This window comes from Peromyscus maniculatus, chromosome 18 (genome assembly GCF_049852395.1).
Source record: "Peromyscus maniculatus bairdii isolate BWxNUB_F1_BW_parent chromosome 18, HU_Pman_BW_mat_3.1, whole genome shotgun sequence".
Taxonomy (NCBI): Eukaryota; Metazoa; Chordata; class Mammalia; order Rodentia; family Cricetidae; genus Peromyscus; species Peromyscus maniculatus.
The window spans coordinates 41,072,636-41,096,937 of record NC_134869.1 but is presented as its reverse complement, the minus strand read 5'-3'; the positions used below and the strand labels follow the sequence as shown (position 1 = coordinate 41,096,937).

The window sequence follows — 24,302 nt, the reverse complement described above, 5'->3', positions numbered from 1 at the left end:
AGAGTTGCTCTCTGTGTGTAAAACCCCCGAAACAGTTTGAACTGACACTATGAATTTATCTCGTTGAGTTATTTCCTCTGGGTCTGGAAAGCACAGATGTGATCCGGAGTCCTAGAGAAAGCTGGCTACAGCAGGGATTACCTCTTTGTGTGTGTTATGGCATTTGGGTAAGCCATGTCGGGCAGGGCCCATCTCCCATGTCCATTGGGAAGGGGGGGCAGTAAAGAGCAAGTGGGGGTATTGGTCAAGCCTTCAGGAATAGAGATGCTTTTTTCCACCGCCAGCATTGTGTGTGTGTGTGTGTGTGTGTGTGTGTGTGTGTGTGTGTGTGTGTGTGTGTCTTAGGGGATGGGTGCCCTATAAAGCAGATGGGATACCAGCAGGAGCTCCCATGTGAAACCAAACAGATTTCTCCTTCCATCTGCTTTGCTTAGCACTTGGCTTGTCCAAAGCCCAGCGAAGCAGCAGAAGCAGCGCGTCTTCTCCGGGGTTGGTTGGCACTGCTGTCGGAGGCAGCTTGGCCAGCTTGCCCAGAGTCGCTCACAGTGCGTAAGTGACAAGGGGGAGCCAACCCAGGCCTGCCTGAACGCAAAGTTTCCTCTAACCCAACCTGGCCTCAAACTCACTTTGGAGCTGAGGATGGCTTTAAACTTACATTCCTCTTGCCTCTACTTCCCAAAGGCAAGGGTCACAAGCATGTGCCACCATGCCTGGTTTTAGCCCCACTGGGGAGAAAACCCAGGGCTTTGAGCATGCTAGGCGAGGGCTCTACCAACTGCGCTACTTCCCTAGCCTTCTGGCTTGATTCACCATCCTCAATTATCCCCGCCTCTCAAAGCACAGGCTCCTCAGCCTCTGCCAGCAATCCCAACCCGTGTAGGATGGGTCGTACGACACAAAGAAGGTAAAGGATGACATTTAGCCAAGCCGAGAGGAAAAGGTTTAAATTCCGACTGTCTTTGGGAGCCACAGGAGCATTCAAGTGCATCTCTCTACCCTTCTTGTTCCCTTCAAATCCCTCTGCATAAAGCAACCAGAAGGGCCTTTGAAGATGTGTGCGAAGCACGTCACATCTCTTTCCAAAGGCTTCCGTGGCCTTGATCTCGTCATTCCTACACGGTCTGTGCTCTGTTCCCTGAGAGGATTCGCTTCCCACTCCACAGCATAGACAGCGCCCTTGCCCAGCACGCTCCCTCCTTGATGTCTGCATAGCTGGTTTCTGCCTCCGGGAGCCTTCAAAATCAGACCGATGTCCTCTAAGGCAGACTGCCACACTGTCCCGTCATACTTCCGTCACTGTCTGCCTGTGTCCTACTTACTGCTGCTCTACGGTGTGACTGTCGTACCCTCCTTACCCTTGCTGAGCAAGACACCTGGAAGGTTCCTATTTCTCTCTTTTTTTTCCTCGTGTGTGTGTGTGTGTGTGTGTGTGTGTGTGTGTGTGTGTACACATCACAGAATGCAGGTGGAGCTCAGAGGACAACTTGCAAGAAGGAGAATATTTTCTGGAGATGATGCTCAAGTCATCAGGCTTGGTGGCAAGTGCCGTGGTCTGTTGAGTCGTCTTCCTGGTCTCCATGGAAGGCTGTCCTTCCCTTCTTCATTCCATGTCTCCATCGTGTGGCACAGTGTTGGCCTATGGCAGGCGCTCAGTAGAACTCATTGAGTCAATGGAAGATGACGTGATTTGTGCGGCTGTGTCCTAGCCTTTCTTCGCGGTCAAGCTGAAGACCAGAGGCCGTGGTGCTGTTTTGGAGCATCACAGATTTTAGGGATCTCTTTCCCCTATAAGTGCAGGAAACGTCTGTGACATGTCCCACCCCTTTGCTCTTAACCACATGCCTCTAAATAGAGTTGGTCATGTTCCTTTCTGCTGGTGTCATGATTACAGAACACACAAAGAGAAGCCTTCACATTCCTTTTGTGTTGCCGGCACAAAACGGAAAAGATACTGTTGTAGGTAAGAACCAAAGTACTGCATATTGAAATCACACCTGGGAAAAAAGACCCCACAAAATGTATTAAGCCCTTATTCAATTACCTAGCATCTATTTCAGACTTTAATGAGATGAAAGAGAAGCCCTCGGCTTCCTACTGTTGGCCAAAGCCAACAAGACTCCACTTGTTTCAGATGCTAAAGATAGCAGGCTTTTGTGATCTAGAAAAGCAAATATTCTACATTTCAAAGTGAGGCACACAGAATGGATGTTGGGAGTTGCCAAAGACAATCCCCACACCCTGCTCTGCATGTGTGTGTTTAGCCACGTCATCCCGGAGTAGCGGACTGCAACAAAGCTGCTCCTGATAAGTACTGGCCTATATAACCAAAGCAACAGCATCTTATTTTATCCCCAACACTAGTGGAAATCATTCTAATTATTAAAAAAAAATCATTAAACTTATCCCCCAATTGTGTTATCTAATGTGAGTCTTCAATCATTATACCATACAGGCATGCATCTATGTATATGAATGCATGAAAAGTATTCACTAGAATTGACATTGAATGTTCAATGCTTTTTGGCATTGATCAAAAAAGTGAAAACACATTTTTCCTTTTAATAAATAAATTCTAGTATTGAATCATCTTTGTGTACCTTAGTGATAAAATCTCCCAATGTTAAATTGCACTTGACAATATTTTATTTAGGACTCGGGTATAATATTAACCACTGGGGTGAGTCTGTAGTTTTCTTTGTGTATTTCACTTCTGTTAATTAGAGCTTTATGACAAATATTTGAGCCTTTTATTTTTCTCTCTGTGTTCCAGAACTGGGAAATTGCTGGAGGAATTCTCATGTTGTTTGTGTTTTGAATGAATGATCTCTGATGGCATTTTTAATTAATTAATTAGTTTATTTATATGTCTGTGTGTACATGGTGAGTATATGCCACTTATAGTGGTGTTACAACTAAAAAAAATAAATAAATAAAACAAACCTACCACCACTACCACCACCAACAAAACAAATAAAACCAAAACCACATAACCTAGGCAACTTAGAAAAGTGTGAGTCTCTTTGGGCTCAAGATTCCAAGGCTAGAGCTGTTTATGATGGTGGTATGGAAGAGGCCGACATGGCAGCTGGAACAGGGAGCTGAGAGCTCACCCCTTAAACCGCCAGCAGGAAGCTGAGAGAGCAAACCGGGAATGGGGTGAGGCATTCAAACCTCAAAGCACAGTTTCAGCGACACACAGCGACGTCCTACAATGCGGCCACATTCCCTAGGCCTCCCGAAGCAGCACCACCAGCAGGGGACCAAGTATTCAACCATCTGAGTACACAGGGGACATTCTCATCCTAATTGTCATGCTCTGTATTCCAGAGCTGTGGCCTCGGTAGAGCGGCTATCTCCTTCACATTTTAAGTGCATGGTCTGTGATGCCGTTTTATTTATCTATCTGTCTGTCTATCATCTATCTATCTATCTATCTATCTATCTATCTATCTATCTATCTATCTATCTATCTATCTATCATCTATCTATCATCTATCTATCTATCTATCTATCTATCTATCTATCTATCTATCTATCTATCTATCTATCTATCTATCTATTTTCTTAATTCATTCATTTTCATTCCTGTGTGTTTGTGTGAGTGTGTGCCCCCTTTTTGTGGGTGCCCCCCGAGGCCAGAAGAGGGCATTGCATCCTCTGAAGGTATAGTTAGAGGCAGCTGTGAGCCACCAATGTGATCGTTGGGAACTAGACTTGCATCCTCTGCGAGAGCAGCAAGCACTCTTAACTACAGAACCATCTCTCCGGCCCGTTTGCTTACTTATTTGTTTGTTTGTTTGTTTACTCACTATTTTGAGACAGGTCTTACTATGTGGTCCAGCCTGGCCTCAGACTCAGAGAGTCTGCCCACTGGGTGCCAGGCTTAAAGGTGTGTCCCACTGTGCTTGACCCCCATGCCGTTTTATATGGGCCTGGAAATAGTGAGTGGAAGTTTTCCTATTTATTCTAAAGCTGTGAGTAATTTTAGACTTTGTCTTTATTTTTGAGGATGCTGGCAACTTGGCTTTAAAATTGCTTTAAAAATATCATTTTATGCAAAGTTGTACAACAATTGCCCCAAAGTATAAAATAGTTGTTTATAAATAATGATAAATTATCTTGAATCCTATCATTAAGCCAATGTTAATAGTGGTATAATCACGTTTGTTATCTCTCTGAATATCTATAGAGAGAAGGAGAAAAAAGTAGGTAGAATAAAGTTTTAATGAAATCAGTATCTTTTCATAAGGTAAATTCCATTCTGTAGCCAGGGCTGGACTCAAACACACATTGCTTCTACATCCTACGCTCTGGACCTTACAGGTATGCAACACAATATTTGGCTAATAAATATTACAGTACTATATTAATTTTACTTGAGCTTAATACAACAAAAGTAACTTGATGGGATCCAGACGGGCCTGCAGAATTTAAAACATTTTTTCCTATGCCGTTAGAGACGCCAGTCTTAAAGAATTTTTTTCAAGGCCAAGAAATGGGGGTTAAAAAGTCACTAATGTATTGGATTAATTTTTTTTTCTAGCTGGCTCAGATTTAAGTAGTGCTATGGTTTGTTGTTCCAAATTTATGTGCTAATAGAATTACAGAGCTGAAGATTTAATCCATCTATGGTGCTTAGAGATGAGGCCCCTGGAAAGTGACAGTTTAGATAAGGTCATTAGGGTGGGACCCTAATGGTCTCTCGGGACTTGGTAAGAAAAGGAGCAGAAGCTGGGCATACAGACATGGATGTGTGTGCTCCTTGTCATACTAGTTGATAGCATGAGATAACTGTTTGGTACTCTGTCCCCAAGGAAGCCATCACAGAACCTAGCTGGTACCAGCGCCAAGCCACTGAATTTCTAAATCTAGGAACAAATAAACCACCTTTCTTTATAAAGTTAGATTGCCCCAAGTAGTTGATTATAGTGATGAAGTCTGACTCATAAAAATAGAAAGATGGGCTCTGAGATATGGACGATGGAGGGATTAGCATTATGACATATCTTCTCATGGTCCAACCTCCCAACTCTTATTGCTTATGTTGTTTTTCCTTAGTTAAGTCAAAAAAACAACAACTAGCCAGTCCTTTCAAAAAATAAATATTAAAAAGTCCTGACAGCTAAATGGGTTGGATGCTGGTCAAGAAAAAAAAAAAAAAAAGCTACCATAGATAACATACAGGGATAACAGGTAAAATTCGAATAGGAACGTAAACTATATTAAAAACCTGTATCAATATTAAACTTCCTGATTCTCATATTTGAATTGCAGTTGTGGAAATAATGTTTTTTATACTCAGGAGTGTGCACTGAAATACTCAGTACAAGGTTGCCTGCTTAGGGGCTGAGAATGGTCTGATGGGAAGACATGTAATTTTGTTTGCTTTAGCTTTTGAAGATAGATGTCTTTATATGTATGTGTATGAGATACATATGTGAAAGAAGAGAGAGAGAGAGACAGACAGACAGACAGAGAGACTAAGGCAAATGCATTATAATGTTAATATTCATGAATCTGGGTGAAGAATATTTCTGAATCCCTTTGCTCTCTTCTCCGTAGGCTTTAAATTACTTAAAAAAAAATGTTAAGGATTCTTTCCTCCTCCAATCTATGTAAAGTGACTTTTAAAAATTCCCAGGGTATGTTCATTATACACAAATGATCATTTTCATCACATTTGTAAAGAAAAATTCACTCATGTATTCCTTTATTGTTTCTGGTTTCCATGCCGTGGTTGAAAAGCCCTGTCTGTCTCATGAGCATAAGAACTACTCATATGTGTATGGTCATACGTGACTCCAGTCACGTGTCTTTCCTGATTTTATTTTCACATAGCAATGTTTGGCCGATCTGGAATTTGATGTCGACACAAGGCAGAGATCGGGATTGCTTTCCCAGACGCCCTGCCATAGTGTTCTTCCCTTCATAGTGTCCTCTAGCTAACCAACGTCAAAGTGTATGTTTGTCCTTGTAGTAAAACTCCATGTATTAGACTACTCTTTCTTTATCTTGAATAGCTTATGTCTCTTCAAGGTGCCCACTCATATATAGCTCTTACTTTTTTCCTGTGTCATTTTGTATATTGGTTCCTCTAAAGAATACATATTTTATGTGTTTGTTTGAGACGGGGTCTCTCAATGTAGTCCTGGCTCTCCTAGAGCTCACTGTATAGAACAGGCTGGCCTTGAACTCACAGAGATCCATCTACTTCTGCTTTTGGAGTGCGCCACCACATCCAGCTAAGAAGAAATTTAATCATCTATTTATTTACCTACTATCTATCTATCTATCTATCTATCTATCTATCTATCTATCTATCTATCTATCTACCTATCTATCATCTATCTATCTATCTATCTATCTATCTATCTATCTATCTATCTATCTATCATCTATCTATCTATTATCTATCTATCTATCTATCTATCTGTCTGTCTATCTATCTATCTATCTATCTATCTATCTATCTATCTATCTATCTATCTATTTTACAGCCCAGCTGCAGTTTCCTCTCCCTCCTCTCCTCCCAGTGTCTCCCCCCAGCCCCGCTCTGTTCCTACCCCCCCTCACTCCCCCACCCCCGCCCCTGGCCCCCACATCCCTTCTCTGTTTCTGTTTAGGGAAGGGCAGGTCTCCCATGAGTATCAACAAAACATGGCATATGGAGTTGCAGTAAGACTAAGCACCTTCCCATGTGTTAAGGCTGGGCAAGGTGACCCAGTATGAGGAATAGGGTCCTAAAAACCAGTCAAAGAGTTGGAGACAGCCCCTGTTCCCACTGTTAGGAGTCCCATAAGAGGCCCAAGCCACACAACTGTAACATATAGGCAGAATGTCTAGGTCAGTCCCGTGCAGGCTCCCTGGTTGTTGGTTCAGTCTCTGTGAATCCCTATAAGCCCAGGTTAGTTGATTCAGTGGGTTTTCTTGTGGTGTCCTTGACCCCTCTGGCTCCTACAATCCTTCCTCCCCCTCTTCTGCTGGATTCCTTGAGCTCTGCCTCATGTTTGGCTGTGGGTCTGCATCTGTTTCCATCAGTTGCTGGATGAAGCGTCTCTGATGACAATTGGACTGGGCACCAGTCTGGTCACAGGCGACGGCCAGTTCAGGCTGTGTACCTGTTATTGCTAGGAGTCGGAGCTGGGGTCCTCCTTGTAGATTCCTGGGAGATCCCCTTGCACCAGGTTTTTACCTGACCCAGAAATGGCCCCCTTTCAAGAATTATTTCAAAAACACTTTAATGTGGAGAGCATTTGATTTAAGTGAGGGTTTTAAAATCAAATTAAAAGGGGGCGGTTATTGTAGGTGTCCAAGAGTTTGATATGCGATTGGAATCAAAGTGGACAAGCCAGGACTCAGAAGGTTCAAAAAAATTTAAACAGGGTTTGGGCAAACTGCAGAAACATTTAGATTATTATTTAGTCTTCCGCCTTACTGCTGTATGACTTCATCTACAACACTGGATCTCAAAGCTGCTCATTCAAATTATTGGTTGAAATAATTGAATTGGTCACTGGCCAATAAATTGATTGGCTCTGCCTGATTCTGTCTGTGGAGGCCATGCACGGTAAATGTGCCACGGCAAGTGACCTCGAGAGGAGGAGTCTCAGGAAAGACACGGTGGCATCGGCAGACACTAAATAATGTCTACTAAAAACCTGGTAATACTGAGTTTTTCAGCTGAAGAACAATGTAGGTCTCTCCATTTATGTAAATCTCATCTAAAGGCCTTGGATGGAGATTTTAATAAAAAAATTATTCCGGTATAGTAATTAATACACATGACAATGCCATAATGAAACCTATTCTTTAGTATGCTAAAATAAGAAACTAATTAAAAAGTGTTCTTAAATGTATGCTTAGGTGTTTTGGGCTTTTTGCTATTTTCAATGAAATCTCCTCATTGTATTCATCTGAATGCTAATTGGCATTATCTATATAAGAACAATTAGTTTTATGTTTTATTTTAGCCAAGCATCCTTTTGATGTGCTGATCATTTTTTTCTCTTGAGTTCTCTAAGTATAAAATAATTTTAACTGCCTGAAAAAGTGCTTATTTTACTGATTGCTGTGTATGTGTGATGCATGTACGTGAAGGCAGGTGCGCGTGTGTGGGTTTTAGAAGATAACTCTTCCCTCCACGAACCATAGTTTCAGGTATCAAGCTCAGGTGGTCAGGCTTGTACAGAAAACTTTTTCACCTGCTGAGCCATTTCACCAATCCACAAAATGTTTTTGTCTTCCTTGATACTTCTTCTTACACTCTATTTTATATTCTTTTAAAATTCTAATATTTGCTACAATCAGTGAAAACTAATTTTTTTTTCATTTTGTAAGTCAAGAAGAAGAAGGACAGAACCATTATATTTTAGGATGTCTAACAAAAATATAAAGAATACATTGAACTTAGGTTGATCAAATCAGCAAGTAAGCCATCCATCCATCCATCCATCCATCCATCCATCCATCCATCCATCCATACATCCATTATTTGCTATCTATCCAACAAATGATTGTTCCTTGCTTCTTTTATGCTTTGGATCCATGTGGATAAAATGAGAAAGATACAGTCCCTCTCCTTAAAGGAGAGAGGGGGATGGGGAGGGAAAGAAGGAGAGGGAGATGGGAGGGGAGGGGGAGGAGAGGGAGAAAGGTTTTTCAACCGTGCAAAAAGCAAGCGGTCAGTGTTACAGGGGCTTATAAAAGATAGCACTATACCCCAGCCTCAGACAGCCAGGAAGTCTTGCTGGAAAGGGTGATCTGAAGAGATTTCTGAAGAAAGTATTTAAATGGAAAAAAAGACTACATTCCCAACAAATACATTGTGTTATTTGATTGCCTTGTAAGTCTGGGTATCTGCCTGTCAAGGTTTTAGCAGTCGTCCTGAAATGGTCATGGTTCTTAAGATTTTCAATTTTCCTTTGCAGCTCAGGGAGCCAGTGGAACTCTGGAGAATCCGGCCCTGGATACGAGTCTGCTTGAAGAATTCTTGGGCAATGACTTCGATTTAGGAGCCTTGTAAGTAATGGTGGTACCGCTCTCCACTTGGCCTACTCACCAGATGTTAACCTCGGGTACACTGTACATTGCCATCAATCTTGGTTTCTTTCTGGATAGTGGCACTTCTGCATCTGGATGAGACAATGGATACAAGATTTAGCCCTGTGCCAGCCCCAGACAAGAGTCTCCAACCAGAGCCTTGCAGCTTGCAAACGGGCTAGAGGGGGATTGTGGCATCCTCCTTGTGTTCCTTGCTGTCCTGTCATGAGATGGCTTTCTTGGGATATCTTAGCCACTGATATGTCTTTAGAGCCATTGTTTAAAAATCTTAATTCTGGGGGAGTAGTTACAAGCTCTAATTGCGCTTGGGCAAGTATTTACCTTAGGGGGGTTACTCTGGAGCAGCACACACATACTGTTGAGATACATCTTGAACATGGAGGTAGGTCCTCATGGGGGAGATAAAGCATGCATGTTAAGATTACGGGAAACATCATCTGTAACAGCTACTTTATGCTTGGAGCATGAGATGCGACCATGAATGAAGCCAATGGATTCTTCATTGAGAGGCTACCCAGGGCAAAGGGCAGTTTGTCCTGGCAGGGCACCCAGTTTTGTCCCCCTCCAGGACTGGTGATGCGTTTAGAAGGTCATAAAAAGCAGACCGACTCCTTATGGGCTTCAGTGTGGATTTGAAATTCTCTACAGTCAGTGCATCTCCCTGTTGCTGGCTCTGGGGGGTAAGCCGTTTCTTTCTCCTCACGAGCCTCTCCAGTGGGAGCAGAGAGACAATGGCAGGTGCCTGGAGTCCTTTAATGAGATGAAGGCACGTTAGAGGAAGTAAGATAAGCAGGAAGTGAGGGGTGGGGGGAAGTTACTATTTCAGACTGGTGGTGGTGACAACCCTCTCTGGATACATGCATTTACATACACAGCATATTCATGGCTTTTAATCTTCCTATTTATGGAGTTCCAGATCTGGAGCAGGTGCTGTGCTGTGGGGCTTACTGTGGGGCCTTAGAGATGTACCGCTGACGTGTGTGGAGGCACAGGCAGGGGAGTCAGTGCGGAAAACCAGAAACTGGGCTCCTGACTTGTTTATAGTCTTACCAGGATAGTCGCGTGAAGATCATGCTGTGATTCGTGTGGGTCCTGCATGGTTTCTCACGGAGTCATTAGCTCAGTGCGCAGTCAGTAAGTCTAGGACTCCACCTCAGAGCAATACTGGCTGCTTTGGGGGCAGCACCCAAACAGCACACGGACATACGACCTCAGCTACTAGAAGGTAAAGTCTCTCCGGTCTCCTCTTGCTTTGTGTGGTCCCCAACCTCCAGAAGAGTGCACCTCTCCATTAATCCTCCAAAAGACAAAAGCAGAGCAGGTGTCCAAAAGGAAAGAGATTATAAGGCAAATTGGTACATTTTTTTTTTTTGTCAGCTGCTAAGAATCTCTTGATTTTTCTCTTGTTTTCACAGTCACCTGTTCCAGAAGCTAGAGACCGTATTAACCACTCAGAGAGTGACCCATGTGCCCACCACTCTCTGGTGTCTCTCTGGTTTCTGGAAATCCCTTTGACGTAAGAGACAGAATCAGAGCACAAAGGCCCCAAAGAGCCTACTGTGTGCAGCCGGAGTCCTTGGCCCCGTGATCATGAGGACGGAGAGACTTACAGCACAGATTAACTCCAAGCAACCATGCACATCATCACTGCCTTTGTTTTTTGACCATTTGTCTAGTTTTGAACGTAATGCTCATGATTTCTTCATTTAAATTCCCTGAAAAGAACCATAACATTTCTCTAAACACATGCAATGCACTGAGCCTGGGCTGACTTACTCTGGAGTAAGATAAAGGTGTGGCCATGCTGAATTTGGAGGGCGGCAAACTGTGAGGAAGACACAGAAAACTGAAAATTGGTTGAAAACCATCAACTCACATTGCAGTTGCTGGATGCAGGGGCTTGTCCACTTCTCTGATTTTTTATTGTTTGTTTGCTTGTAGGTCTTTTGTTTTGTTTTGTTTTTGGAGACAGGGTCTCTGTGTAGCTTTGGAGCCTTTCCTAGAACTCACTCTGTAGACCAGGCTGGCCTCGAACTCACAGAGATCCGCCTGCCTCTGCCTCCCAAGTGCTGGGATTAAAGGCGTGCGCCACCTCCGCTCACCTCGTCCACTTCTCTGAACAGTGAATAACTTTTGTTTTGACCGGCGCTTATTCTGCTCAGACACCAGCTGTAGTAGACACTCTCTTGAGGACTGGTTCACATTTCAGTTTCCCACCACACCAAGCAACAGCATAGTGACCAGCAGGAGATGTGGCCAGTTATGCACTGACTCTGGGGTATCTTCTGTCTTTCTCAAGATTCCCCATTAAGTTTTCAACATGTGTGTTTATTCTACAGTCTCTTTTCTGGTTCTTCAGGCCTGAACGACTGAATTTGTATTGGAGTTTTAGTTGCTCTGTGGTTCATCTTGGGTCAGCTAAGAGCTGTAAATAGACAATCAGTGCCAGCCATTACCATCCTCTAAGTCTGTCTCTCCAGAATCCTGATGCTTTGGTCCACTTCCCAGCATCCCTGGGTAGTCATGCCTTCCCGCAGCTTAAAGCTCCCACCGACTGGAGGACTGGGTCAGACAGGAGTTTACCACTCAGAGGCTGGAAAGCTGTTGGCGACTGTCCGGCAGTCCTGATCCGGTGGCTGCTCTGGTTTTAACGTCACAGGCTTTCTGGCCGTAGGTGCTGTTTCATTGTTCTGTGCAAGTCCTGCATGCAAGCTGTCATGTCCAAAGGTGGGCTTCACTGCATTATGATCAGCTAGGGATGGCCATTGATTTCCAATTAAAATGACTAAAATGGGGAGGGCACAGGAGAGAGATGACTCAGTGGCCATCTGAGGGCGCGAATTCCTGTCCTAGCATGTACATCTGGCAGTTCGCAGCTACCTGCATCTCTAGTTCCAAGCAATCTGACACCTTCTTCTGGCTTACACACACACACACACACACACACACACACACACACACACACACACACACTCATACATACATACACACATGCACACATACATGCACTCATATATACATACATATAACATTTTTCTGCATCACAAATTATTATACGATTGTGACCCCCTCCTTATCCACAAGCACGTTCCGTGTTCCTTTAGTAATATTCCAGTTCCTTACTTGTCTTAAACCTGCTGAGATGTGTGCAAAGCAGAACCTGGAAAGGGTCTTACAGTTTAGCGGTCCCATTTCCTTTCCTTTGGAGGCCTGGGCATAGAACCCAGTGTCCACCACATGCTAATCGAGCTCTCCACACCGAGACGTGTCCGCAGCCTCAATATTTAGCTTGCAGTGAACTCTTTCGTGTTATCCCCGCTGGTTTGAGTGTGCCTGGTCACCCTGTACCACAGTCTCCCTGGTTCCGTTTCCTCAGAGAAACCTCCTCCAACTGTGGGATGGGGAGTGGGGACTGACCTCAGGGTCCAGTCATTTCTTATTCCTCCATCCAATTCTATGTCCAGCTCCACACTTCTGGGTTTGAAGCTTCAGGTGATGCTAGTGTCCCGAGCTGTCTTTTGAGCTTTGTTTGATGGGATTTTTCCTTATTGTACACTGATGCCCCCCTTCCATACTCAGACAGTCTCTGTTAATTCAGTCCCGCCATCCAATCTCATTCACCACCATGTTACTGAAATGCAGTCTGTTGTGGGCTAAGTCCAGGTACTCTAAACCTTTTGGTATTTATGCCTCTGGATTCCTTTACATTGATAAAGGTAAATATTCACTCTTCCTTATTAATAGGGGGAGAATAAATTTTAAAGTACCAATCTGAGGGTAAAAAGTTTTTTTTTTTAAATATCTTTTATATTTAAAGACTACTTTTTAAAATTTGCATACAAAGTCACGGCCATCAATCACGTCATTTTCACACATACATGTCATTGTATCCCAACCCCGCTGCTTCTCCGTTCTCCCTCCCCCACACCTCCAAACAGTCAATGATGAAAACAAACTTTTCTCATCTTTGCATTATACCGGAATCTTATTCCTTTTGTGGAACCCTTGAGTCCTTTCCGAGAGCTTGGGATGCCCCACACTTAATGGGCGGAAGACCGCTGCTCCCTTCCGTGACAGCGTTTTGCACACTAAATTTCGGAGCAGGACAGTACAGGCTTGGTGGGCGCTTCCCCAATTCTCCCAATACTGTGAAGAGTGTGTGGTCGTGATTGATACCTTGTAGGGGGCAGGGCGGAGGCCTGGCAAGGTGAAGAGCTGGGCCTCAAAGTCCAGCCACTCACACTGGAGGAGTTGCAGGAGCTCAGCTCCCCCCCATCCCCCACCCCCCACCCCACCCCCATGATGCTGCACACAGAGGGGCTGCCTCCCGTTGGAGACTAAAGCAGGATGAAACGGAGCAAAAACAAAAAAGCAGTATTTCTAATCCCCAGGCAACGGCAGCTCCCTGACACCCCGCCCTATTCTGCATCGGACCCACGCTCTCCTCCACAGGTCAAAGGTGAGTCGTCCGTCCGGTCCACATAGCACCCTGGCACGGTTGACTCCAGACCGGGTGGTGTGACTGAGAGGCACCTGTCGCTCCTGTCTTCCCCGCAGGCGCATGCTGCGGGACCCCGAGGCCTGCAGCAGGGAGGATGCCCGCCACCTTCCTGCACTCCACCACCACCCCGGGGGTGCCGCCTGAGCACCCACTGCAGAGCGTGTCCAGCCAAACCCACAGCAGCTGTCACAACGGCTACCTGGACTCCAGACACCCCGCCACCCCCCGCCACCAAACCGGGCCTTCCCATCTGGGCATGAGTTGCCCTTACCGTCAGCAGCCTCTGTACCACGTTCCTGGGTAAAGGATAAGATACTTAATGATGAGCCCACCTCAGCATCCACAGCTGGAGTGCCCTGGAGGGACCGCGGCAGCCTGTCCAGCAGGTGGCAGTGTGGAGACGCACACAGGACCCCGATGAGGCCCTGGTGTTCTTGGCTTAGACGGTTTTCATTAGAAATCCCCTCCACTCAAGGTCCTCGTCCAACAAAAAGTCACAATGTCAGGACTGGGTAGAACAGCTCCAGGTGGCGAGACGAAGTGCTGCTTCCTTACGCTGCCTCCCTGCCGCCGAGGGGCTCAGGGCAGTTTGAGAATGAGTTAGTTCTCCCATAACTGTCAATCAAAGTCTTCTTCGCTTTGCTCCTCTTTTCTGGCCTCTCTCCCCCGCTTCTCTGAAAAGCCAGGGCCACTGGTGACTGTGTCAAAGTCCCACGAGAAGAGAATTCTCAGATGTAACATGTACTCACCTGAATGCTCAGTCTGCGTCTTCCCCGCTTTGAAACTAGGGCCAGTTTATCTTTCAGGCAGGTGGATCTTAGATCGGTTGCACATAGAAAGACTAAATTTCAGAACAGTAGCGCTCCCCCCCCAAAAAAAAATAAAAACCCTGAAAGAATTGGGATTAGACTAAGGAAACCAGAGAGCAAAGATCTGGGAAATTCAGTTTGTTTTCGTGCAACGAGCCAAGGTGCTAATCACCTTTTCGGTTTCTTGACTTTAGAGCCTCGTTGCCTCCGACAAAGAAGAGAAAGCATGCGCAGATCCGAGAGGACCCCGGGGACGGCCGCGCGTGGGCCCACCACTTCAGTCCAAGTGAGCAAGCCAAAGCCAAGACGTGAAAGCCTTGGCTGTGGTGTCCAGGCTTTTGACCTGCCTCTCTGCAGCCGGCACAGCCATGTCCCCTCCCATAGCAGCCATGTCCCCTCCCATAGAGGAGCCATAACGGGCTCCGGGACTGTCTTCCACCCTCTTGGTGTAGCTTTCATGTAGGTCAGCCACACAAGCGCCCCCAGGGACAGTTGCTGTTGACTCTCTCCTGCAGGTAAAATGCTAGCCTTTGCATTTCAGGAGGAACGCGTCTTGGAGGACGCAGGCTGCAAGCCTGGGCGAGTGGTCCATACAGGGCTGCTGCCCATTTCCTGGAGACCCCCGGTAACTTTATTACAGCTGACTCGGGATCTCGGTAAAATGCAGGCTTGGCTCAGTGAGTCTGAGCTGGGATCTGAGCGGCGGGGGGAAGCTGAGCTTTCCCATCACTCGTATCAAACTGGATCCTTCCTCATAGAGCCTGAGACTTTGTAAAGTTATTGCAGAAGTATTTCATTAACATCCGATGTTAGGCCGGGGAGATGGCCCAGTGGTTAGAGCGCTTGGGGTTCTCACTGCAACGCATGAGGACCTGAGTTCAGATCCCCAGAACACACAGAAATGCTAGAGGCTGTGGCAGCCAGCCTGCAACTCCAGTGCTCCAAATGTGAAGACAGTTGATCCCAGCAGCAAGCTGGCCAGCCAGGACATCCATATAGACAAGCTCTGGGTTCCCCTGAGAGACCCTACCTCTGCGAGGGAGGTGGGAAGCAATGGGGGAAGACTCCTCAGACCAACCTCAGGCCTCCACAGGTACACATACAACATACGTATCTGCACACCTGTGGATATGTATACTCACATGCACACCACACACATAAACTTGAGAAAACAAACAAACAAACAAACAAAACGACCCAGTGCCGAAAGTGGTCAGCCTCCTAGTTATTTACCTTATATAACAAGTAGCACATCTGTTTTGAGCTTCAAGAGGTGGAGCTGGGAATAGCTAGGTCTTTTGGAATTTGAAAGGGAACGGTTAGAATTTTTAGGAAAAGGGATAATACTCCAGGCCAATTCTACTTGCTACTGTAAACATTCAAATGCATGCAGTGTGAACAGTGCCCCAAATTCAGTGTATAAATCCATATTCTGTCTCCAGGAGTCAGTTTTGTGAGACGCCCAGGATCTCCTCTAGGCACTCCCCCTCCTAGTCTTGTCCCCAAGAATGTCTCATGATCCATGCTCCGAAAAGCTGGGGTTGCTGTCTTTGACTTAAATAACCCCGTGGTGGGAGAGGACCCTTCCAGAGACAAGTGGCTTCAGCTGTGGCGTGGGCACATGTGTACGTGGCTTTGTTGTTTGCTTCTGTGGATAATGACATCACCTCCTCAGTCAAGTCCCACATGGGGTGGTCATCCCTGAGAGTGCTAATGCTAGAATTGCCCTGGGCATTCTGTATGAGCTGAGCCTTGACCCCTTCCTGCCTTTTTCCTTTCTTATTGATCCGGGAGCACTACCATTAGACCTTTCTCCCCAACCATTGATGCACAGAATGCTTGTTAAAGCCCTGCTTTTGGATGTAGAACCCTCTCTTTACCTTTCTGTGTAAGGTCACCCAAGTTTCCTCAAGGATCCTGGTATTTAGCCCACAGCCAGAACATATACACTGATCACATTTCCAGCCAACTGAAGGACATCTGTCCACTGTCCTGCGGAGGTCCCAGCTGCCTGGGTGATGCCTAGCAAGCCACTCAGGTCTTCCAAGAGTTTCCTCAAAGGGCCAGGTTGCTGCTCAATGAGTCTTGGCCATTCCAGAGTTAAAGCTTCATCCTGTGATGGTTTTCTGCTATGGTCTTAGAATGGACATTGATTTTTTTTTTCACCTTCTTCAAAGGAAGCTCTGAAGAGCAGCTGAAATGTCCCAGCAGGTAGGAACTCCTGGATCCCTTAAGTCCCCTTTAAAGGTCACTGAAAAGCTGGCTAGAGGGAATTGGTTCCAGATGACTGTTTGAGAATGAAAAACAAGCAATTTCCAGGACACAAAAGAAAGAAAAGAAAAGAAAAAGAAACATAAATGACTTAGCTATGCCGTTTTGGTATACATCTAATGCTGTTTGATTTGGGGTCGCAGAGACCACGGACCCTTACAACACTTGGCAGGAAGGAGAAGCCTGCACTGGTCTTATCATCAAGGGTAGGACTGGATTGCAGATTTTATTTTTATTTTTTAACGAGGAAAGATAGTCTACATCCACCAACAAGGCTTTGCTAACGTATTAGTCCTATTCTCGTGTTGTTTCGGAATGCCGGACAAAGGCAGTGTAATGCAAGTCAAAGGCAGTTTATTTTGGCTCACAGTTTGAGGGTGTCCTCCATCATTGTGGGGAAGTCACAACAACACACGCCCAAGGCTTGTGGTCATATCCTATCCACGGTCAGGAAGCAGTCAACATGAATACTGGTCCTCAACTCCTCTCTGCCTTTCTTCTTTCCTTTTTATTCAGTCAGGGAACACAGCCCATAGGATCCTGCCACCACATACAGGGCGGGGTCATCCCTGTTCAGTTGGGTGTTTTGAGAGATGTTCTTATAGACCCCTCCAGAGGTGTGTTTCCACGGTGATTCCGAATCCCGTCAGATCTACAGTGAAGAATCTCCATCACAGCTGGTGACCTTCTTTCTCCCAGCAGTACACACTGGGCAAGGCTTCCATGGCACCCTTTGTGGAGCTTGAAATGTAGAACGGCGGGGTTGGTGGGAACAGAGGTAGAGTATTATAGAGGGAAAGGGAGAGAGAGGGGAAGGTACAGAGACAGAGAGAGGAAGAGAGGAAAGGAGAGGGAGGGAGAGAGAGAGAGAGAGAGAGAGAGAGAGAGAGAGAGAGAGAGAGAGAGAGAGCATGCGAGCACACTACAGGTGTCCTGGTTCCAGTTCCTTGACTCTTGACTCCACCTGCCTGAATAAGGGAGGGTTCCTTTGCTTCACATATACACTATTATATGTATGAAGCATTTGGTCTGCACCCACGTATGCAATGTCTGGTGCCTGTGGAGGTTAGAAGAGGGTGTTGGTTGCCCGGAAACTGGAGTTATGGATGATTTTAAGCCACCATTGTGGGTGCTGGGAACCAAGCTCAGGTCCTCTCTCTTAAATCACTGAACTTTCCCTCCAGCCCTGACTCGCCTGTATTTTGAACCCCAAACAGGACAGGGTTTTCAGCCCTAAAGACAGGATCACAGTGGGAGGTGAACATGCCGTATAGGGCAGAGATGGACCTGTTTTAGCTCTTCAGCAGTCGGGGACTCTCCCAGCATGGACTCCCTCAATTATCAAATAAGTATCGTGACTTCTGCTTCGCTCACCTGAGAGTCTTTCAGAGTGAAGTCTACAGGATATTTCAAAAGGCATTAGATACAAGCCACCAACTCGCTCTAGTGGAATTTGGGTCTGCTGCTGCCCTCAGTGTCTTATATGTTCGCTAGAGATGCTCAGATAACGTGAAGGGAAGAAGGAAGTGTACATGTGTTTTCCTCGTAACAGCTGTGACACTAAGCACGTTATTTCAGGACTTTGAACCCCGGTGTCAACACTTGTTCATGAGATTTAGGATCCTTGTCTCACTACCAGGTGAGAAGCATTCGGTGGCACATCCTCAAACATGTCCTATTAGCCACGGATACAACACCCAGGCATAGACCGAACAGAAATGTAAACACCCACCCACCAAAAGACAGGTGACCCAGAATATCCATCGTTCCATCACTCATAATTCAGGTGGTTGTCAATGGCTGGTTATACAACAGTGGCAATGAAAACTAAGGATGCCATTTGCATCAATAAGAGACAAACATAAACATAATGGTGGGTAAAAGATGCCAACACAAGCCAGGCGGTGGTGGCGCACACCTCTAATCCCAGCACTCGGGAGGCAGAGGCAGGCAGATCCCTGTGAGTTCGAGGCCAGCCTGGTCTACAGAGCGAGTTCCAGGACAGGCACCAAAGCTACACAGAGAAACCCTGTCTCGAAAAACAAACAAACAAAAACAAAACAAAAAGATGCCAACACTGATATTACTATTATGTTCTCTCTCTCCTCTCCTCTCTTTGCCTCTCTTTCCCTGCTCCATTTCTTTCTTTCTGAAGCTGGGGATAGGACCTGCACCTTGTTCATGTAAGCACTCTACCACTGGGCAACACCCTTCTCCCTGCTACCCCATCTCTATAAATTTCTCTGTGCTGTCAGAGTGCAAGACAGTGGCGGTTATCAGAAGGGATATGTGTGTATCTTCAAGAAGGCTAATCCTGTTGCTTGAGCTGATGGTGGTTATACAGCAGACTTACATATAAAGAAGTTTAAAAAGTGTGCTAATGTCAACTAACCTTCAAAGACCTCTATCGAAAAAGGGGCTTCTCACCTTGGAGGTGACTTCAGGAGTTGGTGAAAAGCCAGCTCTGAGGCAGTCCTCAGGGTGCAAAATGCGCCAAGGGCTGCTTATTAGAAGTAATAAGACAGCTGGGTGGTGGTGGCGCACGCCTTTAATCCCAGCATTCGGGAGGCAGAGGTAGGCGGATCTCTGTGAGTTCGAGGCCAGCCTGGACTACAGAGTGAGTTCCAGGAAAGGCGCAGATCTACACAGAGAAACCCTGTCTCCAAAAACCAAAAACCAAAAACCAAAAACCAAAAAAAAAAAAGTAATAAGACAAGGAAAAGAAATTAAGAACAAAATGGATCTCAGCTGCTGGGTAGTGGTGGCATGCATGCCTTTAATCTCAGCACTCAGGAGGCAGAGGCAGGTGAATTGCTGAGTTTGAGGCCAGTCTGGTCTACAGAGTGAGTTCCAGAACAGCCAGGGCTACACAGAGAGACCCTGTCTTAAAAAAAAAAAAAATGGATCCCAGCATCCACTTTAGGAAGCTAGGACTAACCCACCCCAGCATGGCCACTGGGACTCCTTTCCATTTTGATGGGGAAAGGCAGAACATGCCTTTATCTTTAATGGTAACTCCCATGTTGTTGGCACTGAACTCTCTCTGGCATTCTCTTACAATGAAGGCTGGAAGGAGCAGAGTTGGTTTTTGGGCTCACCCGGGTCCACTGCCCTTGTTCCCATATGTGAGTGAGTAGAAGCCAATGAGTTGGCCTCCAGTCAAGACACCAGATAGAGTCACTTCAGGATTGGAAGTAATCCCCAAGCGTCATAGGAATAACAGACATTAACAATACCACAGGCAGATCTGTTTAAATGCTCACAGTGGCAGACACTGAGCAGACAGGGCCTCACTGAGTCACTTCAGCAACACAGGAGGAAGCATTGGGTGGTTCCACTGAAGCTTGGAGAGCGTCACCTTTTTCCTGGATGTTTCTCCTTTAGGAGTGAAAGTGTGATACAAAGCCCAGGACAGGCTCGGGTGGAAGGAGAAGCGTGGGCAGCCTCTGCTTTCGAGCCTGAAGGCAGTTGGAAGAGTGAGGACATGAGGAGTCCCAGCATCGCGCTGCTTTGTATCCTCAGATGAGAAGTCTAACAACAGCCCCGAATCACACGCTTTGTTAGGAGACATTTGGTGTCGCTATCCCAAGAAAGTCCATTTGCTGTGACATTTGGGATGCAAAGCAACTCGAAGCCACTCTGTTTTACGGGAGGATAAGGACATGAGAATTAGATGAGTTAAGGGAAAACACAGACCCTTTCTCTTACATTCCCCAAGCTACGGGCTGGTGGCACATTCTGTAGATGCTAATGTCCCGCCCCCATGTCACTGCTGACAGCCCACGCCTGATCTTACCAAGGCCCGCTATCTCATTCCTGATGTCAGGCAGGATATCCCACAACCTGCTGATCGCCTTCCTCTCACCAACCAGCCCCCTCTTTCTGCTTCTATGTCCTTATTTATTTATGTTTTGATGATCCAATGAGTTTCACTGGTGTTTCTTATAAGATACAGACATCTTACCAATAGTTACGACACCGGAGAAAATGCCTCACCTTCTCCTACCAACCACTAATTGCATACGAGTTTTTGTGAGCTACGTCCCACTCCATGACAGGATGCTGATGGCCGCAGTCTTGTTCACAGTTGCTATGAGCTCAAGAGAGCAATGGCCATGTCATACCCAGAACGCAGGGTTCTGCAATATTCTACCCCATCCTCTGGCCCAATGTCCTTTCTTTCCTCTCTTCTGTAGTGTCCTCTGAGCCTTGGAGGAGGTGATATGGACATCTCATTTACAGCTGAGCAGCCAGCAGTTATTCATTCTTGTCACTGTGACTATGTATACAACTCTGTGGTCACCACTGACCACCGCAGAAAGAAGCTACCCTGGCCACAGCTCACTGTGGTTCATGGTTATGCAGCAGCAGCCAGTGAGCATAACCATGATTATTTAGAAGACAATTGGATGGGCAGATCATGTCCGTTTAGCAAAGTAACTGTGGTAGACTCCCTATTAGGGCCCGTGACCTCCCTAGCTGTGGACTTTTGACCAGGTTTACAGTGTCAGAAGCGAATTCCCTTCTGTGGAATAGGCCTCAAAACGCAGCAGAAAGTGGTTGTTTATTCTCATCACAGACTTGACACTCTTGTACCAGGGGTACATCTCGCCCAGCTGTATTGCTTTCAGAGTCCACATTGAACATGACTGTTGATGGTCCATCTTTTCCCAGGAGTTAGCATAGCATCTTCCTGTGCTGTGTGGGCTAGCCAGCAGAGAAGAAGTTTCCAGCCTGGATCTGATTGATTTCTCTATGTCCTGGGACCAGAGAACATGGTACCTTTAGCAGCAGGTCTTTACCAACCACTTTTGGTGGGCAACCAGCAGCAGTTACAATTGCATGGATTGTTTTGGCAATCTCAGGGGTCTCCTTGGTCAACAGCCCAGGCGAAAGTAGCCCACCCCCAGCACTGGGGTTTGCATTTAATAATGCATGGCTTCTTGGGTCACCTGTAGATGTCCATATAAATATATACAATATTATATATGTATATATGTATATGTATGTAATTCTTATTGTATGTAGGTGTGTGTATGTGACCATGAGTGCAGGTGCCCACAGTGGCCAGAAGAGGGCATCAGATGCCCTGGAACTAGAGTTACAGATAGTTATGTGCTGCCTGACATGAGTGCTGGGAACCAAACTTAGGTTCTCTGGAGAAGTATGCACTCTTAACCACCGAGCCATCTCTCCAGTCCCCTTTGAAAATAAGCTGAGGACCCAGTTTCTTTTTTTTTTTTAATTTATTTTTAAAATTACACTCATGATATTCATTACTTACACTCATGATATTAATCACATTTGTGGTATTCATAGATTACATTTGCAGTATTCATTCAAATATATATATATATATATATATATATATATATATATATATATATATATATATATATAAATTTTAAATGTTGAATGTCATTTCTTGAAGGGGGTAGGAGGTCTTAATTATAGGCTTACAGCACAATGGGAGGACCCCGGAGGACAGAAGTTCGCTACTGATGTTTTACAATCTTGCATCTAAGCTGTTAACGCCCATTATTCAGGATACACAGACAAGGAACTTCCCTTAAGCATTCAGGAGGGTAGAACCTGGCAGGGAATTAGCATTGGGAGGATATCAAGGACCCAGTTTCTTTACAGCCTTGTACACATCTCTAGCTTTAATTGGCCCTCCCCCCATCTCACTCTCTGTTCAGCCCCACCCCCACTTAAACTTTTTTAACCCAGCATCACCTTTTGCTTTTGTATTGCGTGAGTTCTGCTACCATCCCTCAGGCTTCATTCTCCTCTCTCACTGGACCTTTTCCAGTCTCATTGGCCCTGCACCCTCTGTGATGCACACAAATACGCATATATAAAAATTAGAAAATAGGATCTTCATAGGAAAGCAAGCTTGCGACATTCATCTTTCTGAATCTGGGTTAACTCTCTGTATATAGTATATTCTAGTCCCCTCCATCTTCCTTTCATTTTTTCATTTTTCATTTACTACTGAATAGAATTCTATTCTATGTATGGGCCATATTTTCATTATGCGTGCGTGTGCAAGTCTCTGTGTGGTAGGGTATAGAGCTCTTTGGGTTCATGCCTAGAGATGGCTCAGTTGATCATACTGTATTCTTATTTTAGTTTTTCATGACTCCGGGGCTGATTTACATGGCAGCCGTACCAGTGTATTCTCTCATCAACAGAGAATAAGTGTTTCCCCTTCTATACAAACCTCCCAGGATCTGTTGTCATCTGTTTTCTTGATAAGAGTCTCAGAGTAGGTTTAACTCTCTTTTTCCTGATAGCTGAGGATGCTGGCACTTTTAAAAATATCTATTGGGGGAGACAGCTTAGCAGTTAAGAGCACATGTTGCTCTTATAGAGGAGCTGGCCTCACATGGTGACTCCCAACCACCTGTAACTCTAGTTCCAGGGAATCTGATGCCCTCTTCTGCTCTCCATGTGCACAAGGAACACACACACACACACACACACACACACACACACACACACACACACACTCAGGCATAACACTCATCCATATAAAATAAAATAAATAAATGTTAAAAAACATATTTATTGGTCATTTGTATTTCTTCTTTTGTAAATTCTCGGTTCAGTTTCTTAGCCCAATTTTTAAATTAAGTTGTTAGTTTTCTCACTTGGTTTCTTGACTTCTATGTATGTTCTGGGTATTAATTCCCTGCCAGATGTGTATCTAGCAAAGATTTTCTTCCATTCTGTGAGCTATCTCTCCACTCAGATTGTCCGTTCCCTTTGCTATTCAGAAGCCTTTTAACCCCATGAGGTCTCATCTAACTAGATGCAGGTCTCATTCTGAGCTATTAGAGTCCTATTGAGAAAGTCCTTATCTGTGACTGCATTTTCCCTCTAGCGATTTTAGAGTATAAGATCCTTGACCCATTTGGGGTGAGAAATAAGGATCTAGTTTGTTCCTATACCTGCAGATATCTAGTTTTTCTCACACCAGTTTGAAGAATCTACATTTTTCTCCATTGTGCAGCTTCGAAATCACTGAGAGCCACAGACTCTTGGTGCTACACAGATCTGTACCAAATTAGGATGTTGACTGAAATTAGTAAAGCTGAAAACCAAAATCATTAAATTGCCTTAAACACACACACACACACACACACACACACACACACACACACACACACACACACACACGTAAATACTCTCCTAACCCAACCACCAAAACCCAAACCAAACATAAAACCAACCAGATCTGTTGGCTCCTTTGACACAAGAGTTTAGGATTGGACCCAGAATTCAAGTCCTATCAGGACCGAGTGCCAACATTGCTTTCCCCATTGACTCAGTGCTAGCTTTATCCCCAGATGGGCTTTCTCTTCTCTTCCCAGTGGTACCAGCTGCTCTTGAGAATGTATCTCAGAGGCTCAAACCTCATGGGAAAGAGAAAGCATCTTGGTCATTTCATGAGATCTACTGTGCTTGCATTGGATGAGGTCACATGGCCACCCTGGATGCAAGTAGTTAATGCTGTATCTTCCCTGAACCCTGGGTAACTACCCTCTTGGGGCTGGGCGTAGACTTCACTAGGACCAGACATACAGGAAGTGACAAGCTATATAGGAAGTAGGATCCCACAGGTGTCCGATGACCCTTCTTAGAGCTCACTGACCCGA

At 45.4% G+C, this 24,302-nt stretch overlaps 1 protein-coding gene across 1 annotated transcript in view; it reads left to right on the top strand.

Moving 5' to 3' along the window:
* Positions 1–24,302, top strand: part of Myrfl (myelin regulatory factor like) — a 111,407-nt gene that overhangs the window by 21,361 nt on the left and 65,744 nt on the right. Inside the window, exons 2-5 of the mRNA XM_006988988.4 lie at positions 8,928–9,018; positions 13,452–13,519; positions 13,618–13,861; positions 14,565–14,656. Of these exons, the coding sequence (XP_006989050.1) occupies positions 8,928–9,018; positions 13,452–13,519; positions 13,618–13,861; positions 14,565–14,656 (495 nt within the window). The remainder of the gene's footprint in view (positions 1–8,927; positions 9,019–13,451; positions 13,520–13,617; positions 13,862–14,564; positions 14,657–24,302) is intronic.